This window comes from Grus americana, chromosome 5 (assembly GCF_028858705.1).
Source record: "Grus americana isolate bGruAme1 chromosome 5, bGruAme1.mat, whole genome shotgun sequence".
Classification (NCBI taxonomy): domain Eukaryota; kingdom Metazoa; phylum Chordata; class Aves; order Gruiformes; family Gruidae; genus Grus; species Grus americana.
The window spans coordinates 48,367,316-48,392,876 of NC_072856.1; the positions used below are offsets into that span (position 1 = coordinate 48,367,316).

At 38.3% G+C, this 25,561-nt stretch overlaps 1 protein-coding gene across 3 annotated transcripts in view; it reads right to left on the reverse strand.

Moving 5' to 3' along the window:
* SEL1L (SEL1L adaptor subunit of ERAD E3 ubiquitin ligase) overlaps positions 1–24,875 on the reverse strand; it is a 36,846-nt gene extending 11,971 nt beyond the window's left edge. Inside the window, exons 1-17 of one of the 3 annotated variants that reach the window (XM_054826378.1) lie at positions 24,726–24,875; positions 16,953–16,990; positions 16,374–16,596; positions 12,601–12,768; positions 11,892–11,997; positions 9,963–10,125; positions 8,081–8,134; positions 7,941–8,000; positions 7,234–7,315; positions 6,730–6,884; positions 5,923–5,979; positions 4,853–4,921; positions 3,461–3,538; positions 2,429–2,491; positions 1,571–1,658; positions 1,167–1,315; positions 450–615 (exon numbers count right to left, since the gene is read on the reverse strand). In XM_054826378.1, coding sequence (XP_054682353.1) covers positions 450–615; positions 1,167–1,315; positions 1,571–1,658; positions 2,429–2,491; positions 3,461–3,538; positions 4,853–4,921; positions 5,923–5,979; positions 6,730–6,884; positions 7,234–7,315; positions 7,941–8,000; positions 8,081–8,134; positions 9,963–10,125; positions 11,892–11,997; positions 12,601–12,768; positions 16,374–16,596; positions 16,953–16,990; positions 24,726–24,798 — 1,792 coding nt within the window. In that variant the 5' untranslated portion in view covers positions 24,799–24,875. The remainder of the gene's footprint in view (positions 1–449; positions 616–1,166; positions 1,316–1,570; positions 1,659–2,428; positions 2,492–3,460; positions 3,539–4,852; positions 4,922–5,922; positions 5,980–6,729; positions 6,885–7,233; positions 7,316–7,940; positions 8,001–8,080; positions 8,135–9,962; positions 10,126–11,891; positions 11,998–12,600; positions 12,769–16,373; positions 16,597–16,952; positions 16,991–24,725) is intronic. The other 2 variants (XM_054826380.1, XM_054826381.1) reach the window with 2 other exon arrangements.
* Positions 24,876–25,561: the final 686 nt, after the last annotated feature.

Sequence of the window (25,561 nt, forward strand, 5' to 3'; positions counted from 1 at the left end):
AAAAAAGTGCTGAGAAAAGACATTATAAGATAAACAACAAAGAAAACTGAAACTTGTATACCTAGTAAAGGCCAAAGGTAAAACTAATGCAATTCCTACTTTATATATTTAAAAATAAAATGTTAAGGGTGTGTTTAGGAAGTCCAGGAAAGAAAATTTTCAGCACTGTGCAAGTTGCTAAAGCAACCTCTCCTCATCCCCTTTAAGTCTCGTAAGTCAGAATTTAAGTGTATTCTAACTTTTAGGGCAGAAAGCTATCCTTAAGAGGTGAAAATTGAAATTGATTGCTTTCCAGCGTGAAGGGCAGGAAAGAGGACAAGAGTCTCACTGAAGTTCTAACTGAACAAGAGCTATGTAAAATTATATCTTCAAGCACTCTAGTGTTCCACTAAATTGGCTACTCCAGGCCGATGCCAAAAGAAACTTTCTGTACAAATTCATGTCCTTACTCTGATCAAGTATGAAAGCAGCATTGCTTTGTGCAACTTCGTAGCCTTGTTCTGCCAAAAGAAGGTACTGAACCACAGCAGAATTTGAATCACCATCTTTATAGCTGTTGTAGGCAGTCATCAGTCTTTCAGACCAACGCCCCCGTTCGCACACGTTCTTAAACAACTGAAGAAGAAAAAGAAAGGGAGAAGACTGGTTGTCAGGAACTTCAGAAATATAAGAATTGCAAGAGGTAAACTTTTAACATTAAAATGCCTGTTGAAAATATTTACATTTCACAGGAAAAACTCGATAGACTAACTCACTGCTTAAGACCGGCTTACTTTAAGATACAAGTTACTAAGCAAATACATGCAAAGATTCAGATGCTTACTCGGAATTATTCTTAATAGCAGGTATTTGGTTACACTTAAACCCATGTCTAAGTGAAAAACTCTGTACTTATAAAATACCAATGTTTGCTTTGTATTTAATTCTTTCAATTTTCTTCAAAGTTAATAAAGCAAATACAAACTTGCCACATCAACATAAAAATACACATTTTTCTCATGAGATACAAAGGAGTTTGAGAATATATCACTCTTCCTTTTGATTGCCTTGGCTCTGCAGTCACCAGTGGATTTTATCTAAGACAAATTTCCTATATAAGCTGATAGGGTTATATCCAACCTTTTGCAAGTCAGTGTTATTTGACCTTTATAAATGGATGATCTTACCTCAACAGCAGTATGACAGGATCGCATCACGCCAGTGCCAGTAGCATGCATCTGAGCCAGATTATAAAAAGCCAGAATGTGGCCACCCTGGGAGGCCAAGTTAAAATATTTCAAAGCTTGTTTATAGTCTCTCTTGACTCCAATGCCATCTAAAAGGAAGAATAAGTCATTGCTATTCATTCCTCTTGAAAAGCAGAGTTGTATGAAATATAGCATGTACTTACTGTTTAAAATTATTAAAGAAAAACATTTTGAAAGTGTTACAAAAAAATGAATAAAATATAAATTCAATGCAGTAAGATCACTTCCATGCAATATATCTACACTTCTAATGCCACCTAGTGAAGAATTACTGAAAGGGCAGATGCTTAGATCCAGCAAGTCATCATTTTGATGCCACTTACTGTAATACATGGAACCTAGTTGAAGTTGTCCATCAACCCATCCCTGTTCTGCAGCCTTCTGGAAATACTTCAGTGCTAGCTCATAGTTCTGCAGGAAGATTTGGTCCAGTCATTAGAGCCTTGCAATACACCACAATTTAAGTAAAGAAAGAAATGATGCATGTGCAAGTGTGTGGACAGATCTATATTATAGAAAAATTACAGCAAGATGTTCTAGTGTGAAAATATTCACCTGGTCAAAATTTGAAAACAAAAAATGAAATACCCTGCAATGATATCGGCATCTCTTAAGTCTGTACCTATCTATCCCAAAGCTGGCATCCATATATAGCATTGCTATGAATAGTTATACTTAACAGAATGGATTCCCTGTTTCTAGAACACCTATTCAACTTATTTTCTCAACTTTGGTCTAATTCAACTTTTGAATATCTGGTTACATAGCTAAATATAAACAACATTGGACAAGAAACCCTCTTGTGGGAAAAGCAACAAGGGCAAATGAACTATTTAAGAGTTTCAAAGTGTTCCTCCACTCTCACAAGATACACAAAATGGGGACAGTTAGGATTTGTTTTATTTCACAAGAAAATTAGAGCCAAGTTCAAAACTCCTGCTAAAAATTCACACTGCTATGCACTTCTAATAGCTTCAGCAGCTTTTTCAAACTTAGAGGGAACTCAGCATGTTTCATAGCTGCTAACTCCATAGTGAATTTTTTTGGTTTTTATATTACAGATTTCCTCACGGAATTTTCAGTGTAACAGAAATCTTCACAATTAAGTCTTCTATAGTACTTCCCCTCCAGAGAAACAGTTTGTTGACAACAAGAAGTTCAGGTGACTGTCAAAAGCTTACCACTGGAACACCTCTTCCGTAGAGGTAAGCCATTCCTAATCCACTCTGTCCAACTGGATTACCCTGAAAACACAGAAAAAACTTCTGCAAAGAAAGGCAAAACCTACAGCTACATCTTTCAAATTTGTTATGTTTTTAACATCACTAAAACAAATAGTGCTTAAGATAGATTTGCTTCGTAACTTTGCTCCTAGTAATAGTTATTAGGGAAAAAATAGCGTCTTTGGTAACTTTTATGCAGTAACTACACAGGTGATTAACACAAAAAAACCCCTTTCGACACGAGTTATGAAAATCTACTGTGCACTTTCAAAATGTCACACGAGATTTAGAACCCACACCCATAGAAAGGGGGGGCATTAATAGCTTATTCATCTTCAGCAAATTGAGACATCCTTGCTCTAGGACAGAGGTGTAGAACAGCAACCTAGTTGTGGAATGCAAGAGCCATGAAGGCAGTCTTCTTAACAACAGTGCCTTCAAAACTTCATTTACTGTGTTTCACATGCTAAATATCTTTCCTCAAGGTCTACTCATGCTTTAACCGTACAAATGCTACCCTAACGGATAGGTTAAAGACAGACATGAGGGATTAACAGCCAAAAAACAAACACTCCAATGAGATGAGAGACAAAACCCAAACCATTATGTATTCACTGACAACAAAACAGAACCAAAATAACATAGTATCAGTGTACTGTAAATTTCTGTGACAAAACAACTACATGTTAATTTTCATTAATCCAGACAGAATTGCACGCTATTTAGGTGGACAGTATTTCATACTGATGGCAGCATTCATGAGAGTTAGACTCCTTGTGCTGAACACAGCTTCATGAAGCACCATGACCAGAACCGGAAGCAGTTTCTGACATCTTACAGAAGCAGAGTTTAATTATGGGATAATCTGGGACAGAAGTTGGGAGTAGGTGTATGCACATGGAAGTGAACAACAAGAAGCATTTGCAGCATTTCTGAGCTAATCAACTTCTTAGTGAATATGCTGTATTTCTAGCTTACAGATAATCATACCATATCAGCAGCTTTCTTGAAATACTGAAGAGCTGTTTCATTGCTCTGAGGTACAACATCACTTCCTTCTGAGTACATCTGAAGGAGAAAGGCATTATCGAAGAACAGCTGAAGTCAGTTTAGCATGAAGATCATGAAGCATCTTCACTTTGCATATGAGAGAGACTATTGTACTATTAGACTATTCTGACTATTGCATTACTGAATAATCATTAAAGAACTTGCCCAGAAGCAGAAAACACATCTTTACACCACAAAATTCAGATTCAGAGGGTTTAATTTTCTAATGGAGAATGAACTGCCCATAAAAAAAAAGTTTTCATGAAAATATCCTTCATTTTTGAGTTCTACCAGTGTGAGTGAAGAATATATAATCAGGCAAAAATCTTGTGAGACCAGTGGATGCCAATGTTTATTGGCAGTTAAAATACTTCTTGAAAACAAAGCAAAAATTGGTTACTAAACCCCGTTCATTTCAGCATTTAGATACAAAACACTCAAGGAGTAGAGAAAGCAGGAACCTGCAATTTCTCCTGTCAAGTGCCTTGACCAGCACATTATACTTTTTTTCAGCACATTATATATTTTTTTAATGCTCTACAGACACGAATTTTGCATCCTCTACTGCAGTGACAGCCTGAGAAAGATAAGCTAGAGCTGCTGCTTATTGCAGCCTAACCTTCCTTAGAAGGTACTCAAATGGAGTAATAAGGATTTAGCTCCTCACAGGGTGAGGGTAGCCTGTAACCCAGATCTCAGGCAAGTGACCTAAATACCTTTCTAAGCAGTAACACATTAACATCACCAATAGCAGCTTGTCAATCATGTTTTAGATTAAAAAAAGGGACTTAAATCTGAGAAAACTGACACAGTGGCCCACCTTGCAGAGAGACTCAGGCTTTGGTTCAGAGTAGATACAGACCTATTGGCCACTCTGCCTCAGTTCTCTACACAGAGTAAGAATACAGATGTCTTTGTCCCTTCCTTCCTGAATTTACTGTTTCCCACTAGGCAAAATTTTGAGAAGCCTAGCTTTTTTCCCCACACACTCTGTAGAAGAGCATAGTGGCCTACTTTGAGTTTTGAACTCCACCACAGAAAAAGGACATTTAGGTATTTAACTATTTAATTACAAAAAAAAAATCTTGTTCAAGCACTATTTAGAAAAAAACAGAAGTCCTAAAGTGAAGGAGCAAATAGAAAATTTAGACTAGACATCATAGACTATGACACTCAAATCTTGCAGGACAACTCAAAACAGTAGCAAAACAGAAGTACTTGGATTCCAACATTCAAGTTTTAGACTGCCTAGTATCAAAAAGTAGAAAGTATCTGTTATTTCTCATTGAAAGGCAGTCAATTTGCTTACTTCTGAGAGTGTTCATAACTTACCTTTCCTAGAAAGGCCATGGCATGTGAATTACCAGCATTAGCTGCTTGATTGAAGTACTCAAATGCTCGCTGTAGGGAAGAAAACAAGTATTTTAACCACCATGACTATGATTTGAATACCTTTTCCCCGCAAACGGAGCAGAGGAGAGTAGATTGTTTGCCAAGTTAACAGGTTGTTCTGGGGATAAGAGTTATCAATCCCACCTAATTTAATATGTGTAACCTATAATCAGAATACTGAGCAGCAATCCCTCTCAGTGTATTCCAAAAATCAGATTAAAAAAAAACAACCTACAACTGCTACTATTCGCAAACTACACAGGTAAATCTTACTTCCTTATTGTACCTCCAGCCCTGTTTAGAAGAGAGATCTGCCAGTTCCTATTCCAGTTTTACACAGTTTTACATTTAACACAATGGTTATACTCATTCTGACCACTTGATATAATCTTTCAACCCTTATAGAGCAATCATTTTAAGGTATTTTAAGCGTGATTATCATTAAATAATTTCTGGTTGGTAGCCAAGTCTGAAATAATCCTTAGCTCTCCATTTTTTCAAGACATACTTTAAGAAGAGGTTAGCTATTTTTACTTCTATAAGCAGTAGCTAGGTTGGCTTACATCAGCAGAAGTTCTATTTTCTATGCACACTTAATATCCTTAGTACTGAAAGTTGCACTGTGTTGTCTACAGAAGCAAAATATTTCTGCAAGCCACATAAAGTAGACTATCATTGCTAAGGCACACACAGTGCGTCATGAAAATTCTACATGTAGAAAAGCTCAGCCAGTTTCAAGTACTACTTGATCAAAACCTGGTCTTTATTTTTTACTTCCTAATTTCTAAGATTATTAGTTTCAAACTAATTGTGTAAGAAAATCAGCTCCATGAACTAGTCACATAAAGATTAAGTTTTACTGAATGAATTAAGTCTTATTGAACAAGACTATTGAAGTCATTAAATACCTCACAGTGGTACTTTAACACTTTTGCCTCACTGTGGTCTCAGCTATACTTTCTCCACCTCCACCAAGTATAACAGGCATCAGAGCTATACAGAAACGGTACCTGATGATTTTGCTCTACTCCTCTTCCTCCGTGCAAGTGCAACTGTCCAAGGCCAACCTAAAAAGCAAATTTTACATTGCAAATAAGTCACTTTTCCCTAAGGACTTTCTTCTAGTAATACAGATACCAGTCAGCTAATTACATGCACAAAGACAGACCATATCAGAGTTAAAGATGTCACAAAGTCTAAAAGCACAGATTGGCTTCAGTAACTACAATACACTCCTATTTTTTCCACATTAGCCTAAGTGGAAATTTGTCCTAGATAAAAGTGACGTGATTGTCCCAGATACAAAATAATAGTTGTTCACTTGAATTCTGCCTACCTAATTCTTAAGTCATATATGACCAAGTCAATTGTGACAATTTGTGTATATTAGTGTCCTCCCCTCCTCCACTGTGTGTAAAAGAGGTCCAGCATGCAGAAGACACGTAGAGCAGAAGCAGCAAGAAATTGAGGTCGTCCGTTAGGGCCAGTTCTTTTGATCAAGGCTTCCTCCACAACATCTAAAGCTATCCTTCAACTAGTCTGGCAGGTTTCTAGTGAAAGCCAAGATCCTCCTTCCGAACATATTAAAGTTGTAATGTTTTGGACTTATTTTCCACAAAAATTTGCATTTTCTCTCCAAGTTCTACCTTAAATACTAAAATATAAGCCTCTTCTCATAAAAACTAATCAGGAAATAGCAACCAGGTTGATTTAGGAGGCAGAGAAAACTAAAGCTCTAACATGTCTCTGTATTTCATAAAGCTGTTCCTGTAATTCTTTGGAAACCTCTGCATGCCATCAGGTGAACTTAATCTTACCTGTGCTTGTACATCTCCTTTCTCTGCTAAAAACTGATAATACTGAATCAAGTCTTCTTCTAGCATCCCACTTGCCATTCCTGGATTTTCTACTTCATCTGCTAAGCGAATTCGCTGAACCACTGTGCCACCAGTCAAAGAAATGTCACTAGCAACTGGAAAACAGATAAGACAAATTTTCAGACAGTTTTGTTCAATACAAATATTACACTGCAACTCAGTAAAAACAGATCTCTACAGAGCTTCAAACTGTTACTCAGAGAGAATTAATTACTTTGACACTCTCTAAAAATTAAAGAGTTATATTAAAGAATTATATTTCAATAGATAGAAATAAAAATAGCCTGTCATGATTCAGAGCCAAATAGATAACTTGTTTAATAGCAGGAATTTTATATGCTAGTTTTATACTATTAGTGTTGATAGTACTTCTAGTATCTTCTAGGTGAGTGATATAGAAATACATAGAAAATCAAGAACGTTAGCCTAGTAAAAAGTTTTTACCGTGATTAGCTACAAGTCGGTAGTGAGTGAGAGCAGATTCACAACTTTGAAGGACTCCTATCCCAGCCCAGTACCGGTAACCCTAGAAAAGAAAATATAAAAAAAATATGGGACTATCGGTTATTTGACAACATACCACTTGCCAGGTAACAATTTTTTTTTCCACATTACTTGAGCAAGATTTGACAAGACAGTAAGTAAAACAAAGGCCACAAGTCCATTGTGTCTGCATTAAAAGCAACTGACTGATACCATTAAAGGTTAAGCATAGCCAATATACTTCAGATATTACTCAAGAAAAAGCAAATAAGCAGAATGATATTTATGGGTGAAAACCTAAAGCCTTTTACTTACACACGTTGCACTTTGTCTTAAATGTCACAATACTGATTAAAACAACATCTTCTGTAAAGATCTCTGGCTTTCACAGTTCTTGTTAGCCTATAAAAATTAGAAGTCTGACACTTCTGCTCTAAGTCAAGAGATGTAAACATGGTCCGCCTAAATTCATAGTGCTATACAGCTTAAAATGAGCAGACATCTCCTTAAGTTAACAAGGAATAACAGGGAATATACTATTGCCCACCCAATGCATGCATGATGATCTAATATTTGGACTGTATTCACATGAATGCAAAGCTTAAATTTTTAATGTAAGAGTACAAAAAAGTTCTTGCATGTGCAAAGTTATTAACTGTCTTACTTACCAAGATCATATGGGCGATCAGATTTCCTCCTAAAGCTCCAAAAGTGTAATACACTAGGGCCTTAAAACAAAATCATTGGTTATTTAACATCTGCCTCCAAGATAAAATACAAGAGCACCCACTGAAGATTCCAAAGTTACCTTAGCTTGACTAGAATTGACTCCTAGACCAGACGCATATAGAAATCCAAGAGCCTAGAAATAAAATAAAGTTTGTCAGCACATCCTTTGAAAAATCCAGGATCAGTTTTCCTGGAATACATAAGTATAAAGAAGTCAATCAACAATTCAAAGCTGCAATGAATATGCCAAGCTCTACCTTCACTTTGGTACCTCCTATATCTAGGTCCTTCCCTGCCCCTTATAAAATATGAAGTTTCTAAATTATTCGGTTGTCTAGGACACTAACATAAACACATCTCACCAGAATTCAGTCTAGTGGATTGAATACAAGAAGAAACTATTACTTCCCTGAATGCCAAAAGTAGATCCAAAGGTCCTGAACAGTAGAAGTAACCCAGTTTAAAGACCCTCAAGTGAAGATCAGCAATATCTGTCAGGTTATTCATGTATCTTATTCGTCTCATACACCAGTGCAAACATGCATGAACTATGACCTTCTCTAGAAGAGTCTTAATGTTTATCTAACAGATCTTATGAACTCACTATTTCACATCTGTTCTGCCATGGGCTAGTTGCATTTATGACTATAAATATAAGCAGTTACAATGCACAGAGCTGTTTGGCTGAGGTTTTTTTCAAAAGTTATTTTTATTCTTAAAATTTACATAATTACTGCTCTATCCATAACACCTGTTACAGCTGTAGGGCTCAGAGGATAAACTAGTAGCACCGAAGATAACAGTATATATATGTATTTATAAAGGTGTCTGTATGTCAGTGTTCTAAGACTATTCTAGGCAATTCTGAAAGTATACAAAAAAAAATCACCTCATGCAGACAGTATTGAATTCTAGACCAATAAAAGACAAGGTCCTCATTGAGATATAAAATCTCTAGAGAAAACATATTCCTGCTTTCTATGGTAAAGCAGCATTCCAACATTAAAAAGGGAACAGTAGGAGACTTGGTAGCCAAAGAGCTAAAAGAAACTGGATAATTCTTAAAGAAGCTGACACTTGCAAAACAAAACAGAGAACTAAACAGTAAGTATATGCAGAAATTGAGACATTAAAATAGGTAACACCCACATTTTATGAGATTACATGTGAACAATTACATATGAACAATTCTATAATGTTCAAAGGCACATGGACAAAGTCCCATTCCACCAAACAGCTTTCAAGATTCCTAGGAGTTTATAACTTTCTAGATTATAAACACGTGTGTATATTTACCTATCTCAAAGAAAACTGCAGATGAAAAGCCAGAACATCCCACACAAACCACAAGAAAAAGTAACACTGTTTCAGAGAAGATTTGTTGGCTGGAGTCACCTTTATCTACCTGTTTTTTTGACTTACACATCCAATCTAGTCAGTCACACAACAGGTAAGACACTAAATGAAAAGACCCTCACCATACTATATTACTGGTAGTTTAACATTGTTTTTTCAAACTCAAGGAGAAGACCTGTTTCCATGTGTTTACCTGGAGGGTGCAGGTGCCATTTGTTATTGCACCCTCAGTAATACTAGCAGCATACAGAAGCTAGGCAAAGCAGAAGCATTTGGGGGGACAATCTTTGAACCAAAGCAAGGCACTGGTGAAATTTAAAAAGGTAAAGGCAATGAGTAGTCAGGATCAAGAAATGCTTAGGCAAGCACTAATAAAATACATCTCCTGAATCAGAGCTTGAACCAAACACTTTACATCAAGTTTTCAAACAATATAAAAAAGCAGCACTGTCTGCTGTCTTTTTCAACTCGGTAGATACCACTTACTGTTCTCATTCTATTCTGGATACAAGAACAAATCTATAAAACCACCTTAGAACAAGTACAATCTATAAAACAATTTAGAAGCCTATAAAAACTTCTGTAGAATCTAAGGACATACATACCATTTGTCCTTTAGGAGAACCTTCTTCTGTTAGTTTTTCAAATAGTTCTTTTGATGACTGGATGTTCTGCTTCAGGTAATCCCCAAACAACAAAGCATAAGACACTTTTTCCATTGCCTTGGTATGATTCATGTCAGCTGCTTTCAGAAGATACTGATACGCTCTTAAAAGAAAAGAATTTCTTAGTCACCTTGAGGCAGAGGAGCAGATGCCATTTATAAACATGAAGATTCTGGGGAGGTGTTTTGCTCCTCTGGTTTAGCCCCTATTTTCTACTAATGCATCTACCTACAGTTGTTTTCCAGCTCCAAATCACCAATCTATGCAACAACTCATATGACTTAGCTAACAGACACACCGGATTTTAATGTTCACTTTACTCCATACACAAAGCAGTATGGAGTTCTTCCCCTGTAAGTTATACAAGAAGTTTAAGGTCAAATGATCACGTGTTTGTAGCAACAATTTTACGTTCTATGCTAGGTATCTAGTAGGACCACTAGTTTGACAGCTTCACAGATCATGACAGAAAAAACAAATCTGAAAAAGACTATGGAGTCTTTGATTTGTTGAGTACAAAAATCATTCCAATGAAAACACTAAGTGTTGCATGCAAGACAGCTATACATATGACCAATTTTGTGATGAAACAGGCATGCTAACAATGAGCAAGTTCTCTGGAAACTCCCCTTTCTATTTCAGCCTCAGAACTTACAGTAGTCCTCCCAAGTAATTTCACAGCAGCTGGTTTCACAGCATTTTAAACCTGTAACCTTAAACATCATCACACAGTACTGTCAAGCAAGCTTCAGCTTGATTTCTCATAGACCTTTGATAGTGTTCCAAGATTTTTCTTTACCTGTCCTCCTTTCTATTCTCAGACTTGTTTTCTTTCTTTAGGACAGACTGAGCACATCTGGTTCCTCATATAATTTCATCTTCTAACATAGTGGAAGGTGTTCAAGAGAACTGAGATCTAATATTGTTTTACAATTCCTACACTAATATTTTATACAAAAGAATACTAGCCAGAGTTTAACAGATACTGTCTCCTTTTGTCTTTGCCAAAGCGTGATGGACAACCAACTTCTAGTTATGCTTCAGTTTCCTTGATGCATAAAGTAGAAATATGCTCCCTTACCTCCACGAACAAGTTTAACATGGTAATAGTGCTCACACAATAACCAGTAGCTTGAAGTCACCACTTACTGATGAAGTTGTCAACGTGAGCACCAGGGAGTTCTAAATTAATGTAGCTATTCTTAATTATAGTGGTAAGCTGACAACTATTTCATCAGTAATTGGATAAATACAGAGTAGAAAGTAAACAGACCAGAATGAACAGAACACTCCTACCATTATTTTTTGGGTTTTGTTTACAAGCATTATCCTTTTCTCTCATACAATGTTAATTATTAGAGCTTTAACAATTTGTTGAGATTAAGTTTACTACTATTTTTATGGTGACCAAAACCATCAGAAAGCAGAAACAAAACCCGAGCAGAACAAGAAATGCTGATTTTTTCCCCCACTTACTCTTTGAAGTAGAATGAGAACCAGACTATAAGAAATATTTGAAAAAGGACAATTATCTTGTATCATGTTCTCAGTTTTTTCCTGGGCAGCTGCCGCACAAAAATTGTAGCTAGAGAACTGCAACACCATCGTGCATTAAAGGCAATGTTTTGATGACATCCACTTTTCAGAAATTAATCTTATACAATTTGTAGTGGATTCAGAGGAAAGCAGGCATAAATTTGTTTTTCCAAATACCCTGAAATTACTATCTATTTTCAGTACTGCATAGTTTGATGCTAAGTCCACTAAAGTGCAGAGTCCCAGGACAACTCATTTAAGTTATTTTTTGGTTAAGCTACAGTGTCTAGCCAAGTCATCTTTCTCTTGTGGGGATGGAGGAAGTAGACTTACTCTTTCTTCTGAGCCTTTTTACTGCTTTCATTAAGGATCTTCATTCCAGTCTGATAAACATCCTCAGCTTCTTGCATCTGCCTTCTCTTATTAGACTGCTCTTCAGCTAAAACAAAACGAAAAAAGAAGAGTACATTAAGAGCTCTAATTATACAGCTCTCTCAAAATTCCTAAAGGGAAAATGCAGCCAGAAATACATTTCTGAAGACCAACAAACAACCCAAGTGATTACAAAAAGCTGTCCAAAGGAGGTGTTGGATATCTTGGTAGACAGTTTCTTCTCATGTGGTGTCTCTCATGTATGAGTTTGCTCTTAAAATATTCTTTTCATTGGTCCAAAGCAAGCTGTGCAAGAAAGAAAGGTTCCTCCTTCAGGAGTACGTTTCCTAGAGAAGGGTTGCCTTTGTGCAGCAGATCAGCAAGTATAATGGGAAACACTGTCAAACCGCTATACTCCTACAGCCTCTGAAACGAAGAGTTCTATAGATGCCTCCACTGCAAGATTTCCCAAATAGCTTTGGGAAGCGGCATTTGCATTATAATCTTTTCCATCATGAGAACTTTTCCTTTATAATTACTTGTATATCACAGTATAAAATGGCCATTAATATATGACAGGGAGTTCTAGACCCTGAAATAAAGGGCATTAAGAGGACTGAAAACACTAGCTTAAGAAAGCATTCCTTGAACAAGACACCAGGTTACTTACTTTCACAGAAGCCCCACTTCTGATCTTTCTTGTAATCATAGGTTGTTGCACACCAAAGCCTGCCATCTTCCCTCCCATCTGCAGTGCACTCTGCATACTCCTTCTCCATGAACAAAAAGGGGAAGTGGCAAGGTTCACCATCTGCAGTGCCTCCAATAGCTGTCAAAACTGGAAGTACATACCCAGGAATTAGACTGCTTTCCTTCATTCTACTAACTTAAGTCATCTATTACATAGAGGAAAGCCTACCTAAGTTGGTTTTAACTTCTGTGAACTGCATATAATCAAATTCTCAGTAAAATTTCTAATTTACAAAAGCCTGAAAAAGCAATTATTTTTCTAAATAGCACTCGAAAAAAATATTATCTTTAATTAGGAAATGAAACAGAAGGTATGTAACTTCTTATATTCCTCAGTTCCAAGCAAAGAAATTATTTTTTGTTTAGATCAGAGAAGGCAAATCTCAGTTACATTTTTATTGCCTACCGACATAAACAGCCCTTCCTTTCACTTTCTCTCCTCCGCACTCCCTTCCTCATGCAAAGGACTACCCTCAAAGCACACTTCAGTGCATACATTCATTTTAGCCCCAGGGTTAGACAAAATCATGACAGAACCACTCACATTGCCAAATGTGATACTGAAAGTACTTTAATATCAGCAGGGAGTACACTTAGAACATACAACTGTAAGAAAAGACTTAAATGAAATCACTATGAGTCCAGTCATTTTCTATTGTTGCATATACTTATATTGAAAACTTAATTTCTCTTTGCCAATATATTTAAGTTGCATTCAAAATTACTTTGAACAGCATGACTTATCATTTCTCATGCACTAGAACATCAAAGGTTACTGACTCCAATAGTGCAATTTTTTTAAATAAAATCAATCTTCTATGAAGACTAAGAATTCTCTTCATTTTTTGAAAATTAAATTATCTCAATTAGCCTTAGGCTTTTCTCTTTCACTAAGCTTAATCCAGCAGCTTCATTTGAAGGCATTTGCAAAGTCATGCAATTGAGAATGTCAATTATACAGTGTTTTTTCAAGTTCAGTTTGTAATTTTCGTGGTTATAGAGAAAGCTAGGGTTTTTTTTTTTAGGGTCTGTAATTGTAAGGCCTAGAGATCATACTAATTTAAAAATTTCATGTTGATTTTTTGAAGCATAAGGAAGTCTCCAGAATTAGTTAGCCTGTTCAAATTGCTCTTCTTAATTTGATTCCTTGGCAGATGTTCTGCCACATCACTCCAAGTTAATTATCCCATAACACACAAGGAAAAATGTTATTTTCAGAAATTGCTTTCAAAAATAATGTGTCCAGATGCAATTAACCTGGAATCATTTTAGACAGCTGTTAGCCACAAAGTAACACACAAACTCATGCTAAAGAGTACATGTGACTACAACTGATGGGACCTTTTATGACCATCATTTGAACAAACTCCAGGTCTAGGTTATTAACACTACCTGACAACTTAAGTTTTATTTGTATTGTTTAGTACCACATCTCCTGTATTGAAAGCAATTGGACACAAACCATTTACACAGTGCTCTGCATGAGAGTTAGCTGTACACTAAAGTTATGAAATTACTCTGCTCCAGTCCACCTCCTTCCCTTTTTTTAATTCTAAATTCAACTATAATGCAGTTCTCCCCCCCCCCCCGAGAGTAACAAATACTAACGCCTAAATCAACACAGCAATGCTATCACAGGATAAAATGCTCACCACAGTTATTTTATCATGTACTTAAAGAATGAAAAATACAAACTGAAGCAAATAATTTACTCAGAGGATAGATTACTTTTTGTCAAACCGAGTGTGCAAGTAGCAATTTACCTGTTTTACTATGTCTGAATAAAATATATGGTATTTTATCATTATATTTTGTCCCTATTTACTTATTTCTCATCTCATACTTTATGCTGCAGGAAACCCAAATATAGATTACTCATAAGTATTGGTTACATTACTGTAAGATTCCTCCAAATAGGAAAACAAATCCAGCAGAAATTGCCAGCTCTGTATAAACTTGTGGGCAGTTTTCAGCAAAACGTGTTAGTATGGGACTTGATTGTTACAAAAACATACAACAGAAAAGATAAATAACTAAAAAAATACCATTTTCTTTACACACAAGACCTGCTCACTAATCAGAAGAGCGCAAGACAACTTCTTTATTAGAAGGGTTAAAAGCCTTAGTGGTTCTAATTCTAAATTACTGAAGATGAGATTTTTTTTCTCCTGCTTGATATCCTGCAAAATACACATAGAAACTTGAAGAATATTACTTTTTTCCATGCAATCTCATGACCACACACAGGAGCCAAACTGTATTCAGAAAAGCTTTAATCTTCCTTAATTCAGTCCTGTCACCAGTAGCTCATTCAAGAGATGTAACACCTGTACTTGAGGTAGATTCCTGTCCTGCTCAGCTGAATTTTGCCAGGAAAGCTGTCCCTTAGCAGTTTTTGTTCCTGCCAGAATACAAGTACTTTTCCTTCAGAATTGCTTTTTAGATAAAACCAGTAATCCTTCCACACACAGAGCTTATTTACCTCATAAGAGGTTCCAGAAATTGTGCAAGACTTTAAATTTAGGGTTTTTGAAAGTCACTTGCAGTACTTTGACAGGTGTAGTTAAAAACCTTAGTTGCCAGGGAGCAAGCCATCTGGTTACACCCTTCTGATGTGAGATTCAAAGTATCTTAAAGTTTACTTTTGAAATAGACTGCACTGACTAAACATGGTGAACATGGTGCTTAGCTCACGTTTAGTTAGCACTTAGTTGCGTGGGTGTGGGGTTTTTTGGTTGTGTGTGTGGTTTTTTGGGGGGGGGGGGGGGTTTGGGGTTGGTTTTTTTTTTTTTTTTTTTTTTTTTTTTACAAACTGTATGCTAGTTCTGCATTAGTAAGGATGGCTTATTAGAAAACACTGGAAGTTAGTATATAACAGAGCTGATCTCATAACTCCTGCCTTCTTTTGACATTCAAATCTGAGTTGAGAAGATAGAAATACTAATATTACCACGGAACTATATTTTTTCAGTAAAGTTGAAGATTTACTTTTTATGGACAAGTGAAAAGTCTTTGCTGCATAGGCTAGGGTATTCAGCTGTGCCATCTAGTTATCATTCACTACTAACTGCAAGTCAAAAAAATAATTTTAAATTTATATTTTTATTAGTAGTAAAAAAAGAAATACTAGAATTTCCTGGGAATTTAGGCACAAGGATATTAAGGTTTTACTAATATTTAAAAACTTACTGGAGTTTACATGCAATTTAGATGTTGCCCTAAGGCTCCCAATGCTGTCTGAGGAAGCTTGCCTTTGCATCACAATTTGTTCCTTCTCTATCAACTGACTCTCCAGGCAAACAGCCAGCAGGCTGAAACACTGATGCAATTTCTCCTTCTATGGTTGGTATAAATACACATAGCATGGTATGTGTACTTCAGCCCTATTTGAAGAAATCAGGGCTTTCTCCTTTTGATAGTTAAAGCTTTCCAAAAGATGGAAACAACAAGAATTATGGAAAACCCTTTCAAATGCATCTAAAAATAACCACTCAGATTTCAATCACAATATATTTGAAAACTTTTTGATGTTACTTTCTAATGGAAAAGGCAGCAATTACCATTCCATTCCAGAAAGGTTAAGACACACTAGTTATTTTGTATGTTCAAAATTAATATTTGTGTTCATCCACATGCCATAGTTATTCAGATGCATCTTTCCTGCCACCTGTTCAAAAGTCTGTGAGTGGTTACCTGGACTCTGTATTTCTGCTTCTTCCAAATCCTTATTTAATAGATTTGACATTTCTAGAGAGTTCAACTCTTCCAGCGAATTCTCTTTTTCCTCCTCTTGACTGTGAAAGTTCTCTTCATCTTCTGACTGAGAGTCTGATTTCCCTGATTCAAGGAAGATCTGACCTGCTACCACTCGAGTTCCTGTGGAATGGTCCTTTACCTGGTCCTCTGCAGATAAAGTCTGAAGGAAAGCAGCCACAGAATTTAGAAGATTAGAAACTTAGCAGCAGCAGCTGGCAAAAACCCCATTACTTTTAAAATATATGATTAATTAAAATACTAAGTTTAAACAGTAGCATCAAAACTAAGTTGAGCTACCTCTATCAGCTCTCATGGACTCTATCCCTTTCAGTTCTTTGAAAAAAAAATTCCTGAGGATATAACACAACATTAATTCTTCTGATGCACAGAAGAAATTAATGAGACAGCAAGAGCTACAGAACAGTTTAAAATACGAACCAAATCATAGTTCTAAATTTCAGACTTTTGCTCTCACTCCACAAGTAAAACAGGATGACTAGAAACTTATTTCCTTACCTTTGACTCCAGTGATTCATCTTGATTTCCCTCTTCATCTAGAAGAGATGTTATAAGTCAGTAAAATGCTTTTCCATGAGTAACTTCCTCAAAAATAAAAATAAGTTTAGCTATAATATTGTACCATGGTTCTGAGATATTCTAGTGTACTAAGTTGACTAATGCACTTCAGAAAGTCGTTATTAGTGTTAGGAAGAATCAAATGTTTCACAGACAATCCTCTTCCTTAAATTACGTCAACACAACTGTGCATCCAGTACTGAAAAAAAAATCAGTCCTCTAGATTACTACACATCTGAGATTGCTACACATCTGAATTGTTCCAGTCCAACTGAACTACTTATAAGGTATGTATCAAGCGAGAAGGGCCTATGGAACCTAAGGTTTTTAGTCACCAAATCAGCTTTAGTATTAATAGCTTCAGTAGTGACCAGAAAGTTACATTAATACCACCCCACTTATAATTAAACATTGTTCTTTATAGAATGCCAATTAATTTTGCCTAACCAGCATATATTCAAACCTTTATATAGAGGTGTCTCTTCAGAACTGTGAGAAATTAGTTTGCTTTCAAGATACTGTTGAAGAGCTGCAAGCCTTGTTTAACTTTCGTCTTTCCTATCTGAATGGGTATGATAGGATATTTGATTAGAAAGATTGGAAAGATAAGATGAGGTAAAGAAGAAAGGCTATTAGGCAGAAATCTAAAGGAACAGAGATGAAAAGGAAGATGATGATAATCAGAAAAGCTTATTTATGACAGTTTTACTATTGTTTTGCAGAACTGTGTCTCTTCTCTTTGTTCCTGTAACTTAAATGGGCTACTCTCTACTTCAAACAACTTGGTTTGCACTATTATCTGGACCAAAAGCCTCTAAAATCATCACAGCCAAAATGGACTGTTCTGTCAGCAGTATCTGATACCACCTCATTTAGCTAAACAAAAGCCCCCGCATTTGAAAGAAGATGCTACAGGCCTCCCTCTCTCTGGTACACAACTTGCTTAAATCAAAATAAAAGCTCAAAATATAAAGAGATGACTAAGCAAAGCTGCCACTAACTCCTACTACATTTAGAAATCCTCCACCCTTCTGAGACTCTGGGCTGTGTAATGCCCTATAGCAGTGGTAAAGCACTGACAGGCTAGAGACCTGCAGTATGACTAGAAAAGGTACCTAAACTGATAGAAGTTAGTGCTCGGTACATGAGATACACCATTTAGTATGTTCTGGTTAGCTATTAAAGACTACCTGCGCAAGTACTGAATGCCAACAAAACTCTCCAAAAGTTTAAAGAACTGACTTACTGTAAGCATCTGCAGCAAACAAAACTCACATACTTTTCATCCTCGTGCAAGTAAATTGTCTTACCAGAGATAAATAATCTCTGAAGTGACAAACTAGAAACATGTCACTTATCAGCTCATGTTTTGAAGACTATTACTATAAAGGGAGCAACTGCAGGTATTTGCGATGAAAGGGCTAATCTTGGAAGCCAGTTTCCAAAAAGTGATTTCCACACTGTTATTTGAAGTATAATTTTTGATTAGAACAAATAAGTAAAAAGATGAGGATCAACTTTAAGCTGTAATAGCATAATAAAAATCAAGAATAAATGCTAAGACTTATAAGTAAAGCTTATTAAGGTGACAAGAAGTTTGACAGTTGCCATGGTTTAACCCAGCAGGCAGCCAAAATAACCACACAGCCATTTGCTTGCTCCCCCCACAGTGAGATGGGGGAGAGAATTGAGAAGAAAAAGGCAAAACCCATGAGTTGGGATAAAGACAGTTTAACAGGACAGAAAAGGAAGATATTACTAATAATATACAAGTAATGCACAGCACAATTGCTCACCACCTAGAACCAATGCTCAGCTAGTTCCTGAGCCATGGTGCCTCCTGGCCAACTCCACAGCTATAAACGGAGCATGATGTCATATGGTATGGAGTATCTCTTTGGCCAGTCTGGGTCAGCTGTCCTGGCTGTGTCCCCTCCCAGCTTCTTGGATGCCCCTCCCCTTCTTGTTGGCAGGCCAGTATGAGAAGTTGAAAAGTCCCTGACTGCTTGGCAACAACTAAAATATCAGTGTGTTATCAACATTATTCTCATTCTAAATCCAAAACACAGCACTATGGCAGCTGCTAGGAAAAATATTTAACTCTATTCCAGCTGAAACCAGGACAACAGTGCAATTGAGACAAATAGATAAGTCTGTTGAGCATACTGAAGAGGATATAAAGCTCAAAATTTTGAATGCCAGCAGACAGAGGATTAAAAAGCATCTAGAACAGGTGGTGTGGGTAAGCAGCTGTACCCTACAGGTCCAAAAATGAAAGCGTGTAGAGCCTGTCAGAAAAACTAGTGGAGACAGCAAAAAGCACTCCAGATGAAACAGACTCTACAAAGTAGCAACCAAGACAGGATAAGAACACACCCCAATTTGGAAAAGACAGACCAAGAGAGGCATAAAAAAAACCAAGGAAGCTGCATTTTTGCAGAGACCAGTGCTTATCAGCTTGAGGAATCTTAACAGATAAGGCTGATTGTGATAAGTCCTAAGAAGTTCTACCACTGAACTTCAACACTTCAGATCACCATATAATAGTTGGGTTTTAAATACGGTAAAAGTAGGCATTTAGGATACTTGCTGGCCTTTCTATTTTGAAACTGAGACAAATTTGAAGTTACCATGTTATCTACAAATTACATTCTACATTCCTAAATAATTTTTATCTAAACCCAAATGCCACCTCTACAACTTCAAACTCCAGAGCTTGTCAAGAGATTCAGACGTGCTTCTGGAGTGGGGGAAAACTAAGACAGGGTTAACCTACCCAGTAGTTTGTATGTTGCTATTAATATATACAAAGCACTTCTACAGTACCTGTTAATGCAGTAACAAATATCATGTTATTTTTAAAAGCTATACCAGCTAGGGTGTTTGGTTTTGTCTGTTCAGAGCCTATACACCTCACAGCACTAGCCCATTCTAGCTTTTTAGTAAAGGCTTTACTAAGTGACTTCAATCTGTGGAAGGCCAACTTTACAGTGAAACACCACACAAGGTCAAATATAAATAAATAAGGTATACCATCTATGCACAGATATCAAAGAACAATTTTATTTTAACTTCATATGCAAAGTAAAAGGTTTACTAAATTGAAAGGCAAGAGACATTTCAGCAACATAAGGTACAGCTCATTAAATGGTCATCTTCCTTGAAGGTAAATAAACCTATTTCATTTCTATTGCATCATTTAAATTCTCTCTGAAGGAACTAGCTTTGTTATTAAGAAGTTGTACTTAAATAATTGTTTTCAAAACAGCAGCAAGGCAAAACCAAAATATTAGTTTAGCTCTGGGGCCTCCTTTTAAGTTAGGCAGATGAGGTTGCAGTGATGACTGATAAAGTGACCAGAGGAGGGATCACTTACAGCCTTGTTATTTCACAGAACTGCTGACTAATGTGCACTCGCAAAAAGTATGTCTATTTCTAAGAAACAGGAAAACTGTTCTGAAAGTGTTAATGAAAGATCTATGAAAGGTCACAGTTTGACCTAAGAACAGCTTATTAGTCAAGGCTCAACCACTGAACAAAGTCACAGATGTTACGTTTGTGCACCTGCTTCAGAGATTAAAGCTGATAGTTTAGTTTGTTTTTCCACAGTTAAATTAAAAAAAGTAACTGACTTTTTTAAAATTTAGGTCTGTTACCAAGGCTGCCTAATTCTATAAACCCCTTCTGAAAAGGCCAGTTGGAAAAATCAATCCTTCCATTTGTTAAACAAATTAGGGAGATGCAGTGATACATTAAAAGGAAAAAGTAGACAAAAATATTAGTGGCTTGAACAGGCAGCTGACAACATTGTAGGGAATGCTTCACTTACAGTGTTGAGCTGTAGATACTGCTGCTCTCACACCCAGCTAGGACTCTAGTGCACTTCATACAGCTAAACGCTTATTTCAACTATCCAGCACTTCATATATAATTAAAATCAGTTTTAAAATGTATTCATTTTTCCTCAATTAGAAAGCCCAGTGTTCAATCAAGTTTATTTAAATATAGCAAAAGTCCTCTGGCAGCTAAGCTAGATAAAAAGATCCTACCAATATGCTGGATAAAGATTCTGCCATTTTGTGAGAATTACCATTTTCAAGAGAGCACTATGGAGAGAGAGGTAGAAACAAGAGCAGCTATGCAGTGTGGTTCAGCAAGAATGTCATTAGCTTGAGGGAACCCAACAGTTCCAAAGCTTTGCTGTATTAGAAGAACAAACCAACTGACAGCCTATAAAGCTAAAGGACTGCTACTACCAGACAAGAAATACTATTAGTTTCAAAGTTAGACTGGTCACTCATCTTTGGTAAATAGCCAAAAATTCAGTAAGTGCAAGCAGTTGGCAATCTCCCAAAGCTATGATGAATGCCCTAACCGATCACTGCAGTCAGTTTCCTTCCAGTTTTTACCAAGCTCTTCAAGCTTCAAATACTATCACAACAAAGCAACTAGTAAAAGTTTGCATGCCCTGGAGCGGTGATCTCTAAAGTGGGGTGTGTACACCCCAGGGGCTGCAGGAAGAAAATACTTTTTGTACCACTAATAAATAAACCTTTTCTTAATGCAGTGTTTATTTCACCTTTATCTCATTTTTTTATTTGTTGTTGTGCATGTTTTATGATGTACGTATGTTAGTACAGTAGCACATAAATGTATTTTTTTTATAAGTTAAACACTGAAGATGCATGCCCAAAAGTTTTTTTACCGAGGGGTGCATGAACAAAAGGTTTGGCAACAACTGCTTTAGAGCATCTATCAGATATTTCCTGTGGTATTTTCAGTTTTTCTTTCCATGTTCTTTCCGTGCACGTGACTAGTTAGACTTTGAAAGAGAATGCAGACCCTGTTTATCCTATTCTTGCAGGAAAAAAGGAAATCTTAAGAAAAAAAATTACCTCAGATTGCTTCTTATCCATTTTTCAACTGTTAAATTCAACACAGAAACAGACTCCATAACATAGATGCTATTCCTATTACATGAACCTCTAAAACTTGCAGTGAGCTAAGCAAAATCCTTAAGTGGCATCTATTCAGCAAGACTAGTTTCAAAGTATCCTTGGCAGCAAGTAAATTGTTCCCAGCTACAATCTGTGCAGCGTATTTATTTTAGTGCAACTACAAGACTGAGATATAGGCCAGCTCTCACCCCAAATACAAATCTTTTTTCCAGTCTCCTCCCAATTGCTGGCTAGCTATTTACAAGACTCACCCTCCAGCAGTTCCTCTGTAGGAAGTGAGATTCCCTATCAGGCAACAAGGCAACAACTTTAGGGAATGTTCTTCAGTTAAGTAAGTAAGATCAGGAGGGTCAGGGAAAGCCATGAGCTCTGTCATTTGAGAGAACAGGTTACAGAAGTCTCCCTCAAGTATATGACTGGGCTCATTTGTCCTACCAGTCAATGAGACAGTATGAAAACCTCTGCCTATCACTGAAGTTAGTCATGGAAGGTGCTGGATGGTCAGAGGAAGAATCACTTCCTCTCTTCAGGCAACTGAGAGAATTTCTACCTCTTGTTCTGCAAACAAGGGAGAAAAAAATCCCAAGAGTCAAATAATATCAGCAATCAGAAAAAAAATATGAGAAGATATTTTTCAACATTCTTAATGAAAGATTAACAGAAGAAGCAGAACCATCGCTGTTGTGATAAACAGAAGATAGCCAGCTTTGCCTGGAACACACACAGTTACCATTTTTTAGCTGCTTTTGCCATTTCCCTGTGGACTCCTTAATATTCTTTCCCCAGTCTCCAATGTTCAACTGCTTCATAATCTGTATTAATATTACATCTTTAACAAAAGAGCACCCATTTCCTTTGGCCTGAGTTTTTTTTTGCATTCACCTAAAGTGTTCAATAAATTGATTTAAGCAAAGTTTATGACTATAGAGTTTAAAGCTATAGTTAAAAGACTCACTACCAAAAAAATCCTCATTAAAAACATCTTCTGAAGTCAGGAAATGTAATACTTGAACCATTTTTACTCATCCCTTTTAAAACCCTTCCCTTCAATGTACTTACATTCCAGATGACTGTTTCCAGACCAGACATTAGGAACAAACAAGTATTGAAGGAAGCATTTAACACACAGTCTCTAGGCTTGTACCAGAATCTACTAGAGAAAGTGGTTCTGTTACTGTAGAAAATCAAAACAACCATGAAGTGATGATTCTATGACTTTCAGAACAATTCTTGCCAAAAATTGGAGCAATCAAGGTCTTCCTGTCATAATCTGCTGCTAAAAGCTGTACTCCAAACACCCTCTCCTAATTAATTATGGATATTAACAGTTTTATCTCACAGTAACAATTTAAGTTTGGCAACAGCTCTTAATCCTTCATGTACTGTACCATGTGCTTTCCTGGGCCTACTAATTGTATTAGTTCAATTGACTCTAAACATATGGTTTTTAAAGGCTGAATTAAGCTATTGGAACTTCACATTCACAAACACAACTTTGTGATAATGGAAACGCAGTCAAGATAGAAGAGTTGCATGCCAGGACAGCCATAGATGCACTCTTGAACAGCCCTTAATTTTGTCACTTAACTTCCACGTACACAACAGATGGTTCATCCGACGCATGAACAGTCTCATCTCACCTTAGCTTTTTTCTTTATACACACCGTCAGTAAGAACACATCATTCAAAGTCTAGGTACATTTCTGGCTTCACAGAACTTGTACATATCTTTTCTACACTTTGGGAAGTGCTGACTTGCAACATTACCTACAAAGCTCATATAACTGTGCTTGATATCTAATCTGAACTCCAGTAACATCACAACTTGAAATTTCAACTTCCTACTACAGACATGAAAATGAACCCCAAACCACAGAACCTCACCTCTAGAGAAAACAGTAAGTTACTTTTCTGAAATATCATTGACAGCCTAAAAGGCATATCCCCAGTAGCACTGGATAAGGCTGTCTATTAAAGAAATGCTTTCTGGGTTTAGAAACACTATATAAATAAATGCATTGCACATTCCCCCCACCTGCCCATGGTGAAAAGAAGGGTGTGGGAGGCAGAAACCCCAGGAAAGGAAGTAGATGACAATATATGAGAAACACACAAAACCCAAGCTGCATAAAAACAAAAGAAGCAGGGAAAAAAAGTATTATAGCGATGTAATGCAAGCCCCAGAAATGCTCTATATATATTTGCATGAGAAAACTGTTCTGATAACACTAAGCAGCATTATCAGCTTCTCAGCAAGAAAATGCATACTAGGGAAGAAAAAAAAAATATCTCATTTCTGTTTTGAGCTGAGAAGCGTTACCAGGTGGGCTCCTGAGGAGCTGTTTAAGGGCAGGGCCAGACTAAACAATGTATTCCCACCCCCCCGGCCTACCGAACAGCCCCGGTGAGGCAAAGCCAGCAGGCACACGGTGAGCAACGGGCCCACCGCCCCTCGGCAAGCCCGGCTCCGCCACCCCCGCTACTCACAGCGACACAGCTGACAGGAGCGCAGCTCCCTTCCTCTCCCCTCCACCGCCTCAGCCCCCCCCGGCGAGAGCGAAGCTGCCTCCACACACCCCAAAGCCCCAGCGAGGATCCCCTCCTCCGCTGCCGCCGCCTCCGCGCCCCAGTGCGGGCGCCCGCACCGCACGGTACCCGCAGCACGCCCCCCTCCCCCGCAACAGGCCGTGGGGGCCGAGGCCGCCGCAGAGGTCAGGCCCAGCGGGACGCGGAGAGGTGGGGCCCCGGTACTAACCTGCCGCGGCCAGTCCTCCGGCCCAGAGCGCCGCCAGGCACAGCACCAGCCCGAGGCGCGCCCGCCGCCCCATCCCGCCGGGCTCCTGAGGGGCTGCCGCCGCCACCGAGGGGCTCCGAGTCCTGCTTCCTCGCCCCGCCCACCGCCCCGCCGCCACCAATCCGCTGGTCGCGCTGACGACTAACTACCCACTGCTGGTCGCAGCGCACGCAACCCTCCGGGGAACGGCTTGCTCTACATGGCCCGCTCCGATTGGCTCGGGGGAGGTACGGGTCGTCGGTCACGCCCTCTTCTTGGCCAATGGAATCACAAAAGAAAAGCACGTGTCCCAGAGAGCGCCGGTCACGCCAACACGCCCTTCCGAAATAACGGCGCCAATTGGCTCGCGCACCCGCTCCTACAACGCCCACAGTGCCTTGCGAAGGACTCGGCGCAGCCAGTGACCAAGGGACAGCGGGGACCCACTGCGGGGCAGCGACTACGTCACCCACAACCCTCCGCGCCAAACTGCGCGGTGAGCAGCGGCGTCACTTGCAGCCCGCCGGCCCGGCCGCGAGGTGCCAGGGCTGCGGGGTGCCCGTAGCTCTACGCTCCACCCTGAGCTGGATGCCGGGGTCCGACAGCAGCAGCCGCCGCCACAGCAGCAGCACCGCCCTTCCCATTTGGGGACTAGAGGCCGGCTGGGCAGTGGGGCGGCGGCTCCGTGCGGCGGGGCCCGCCCTGTAGGCAGGCGGCCTTTCGGTGGCCGTTTGTAGCGTCGGAAACGCGGGGGCGGGGCAGCGGTGAGGGGAGTGGGGGCGGCCATGGGCGGTGGGGGCCGGGTAGCGTTGTCTTCA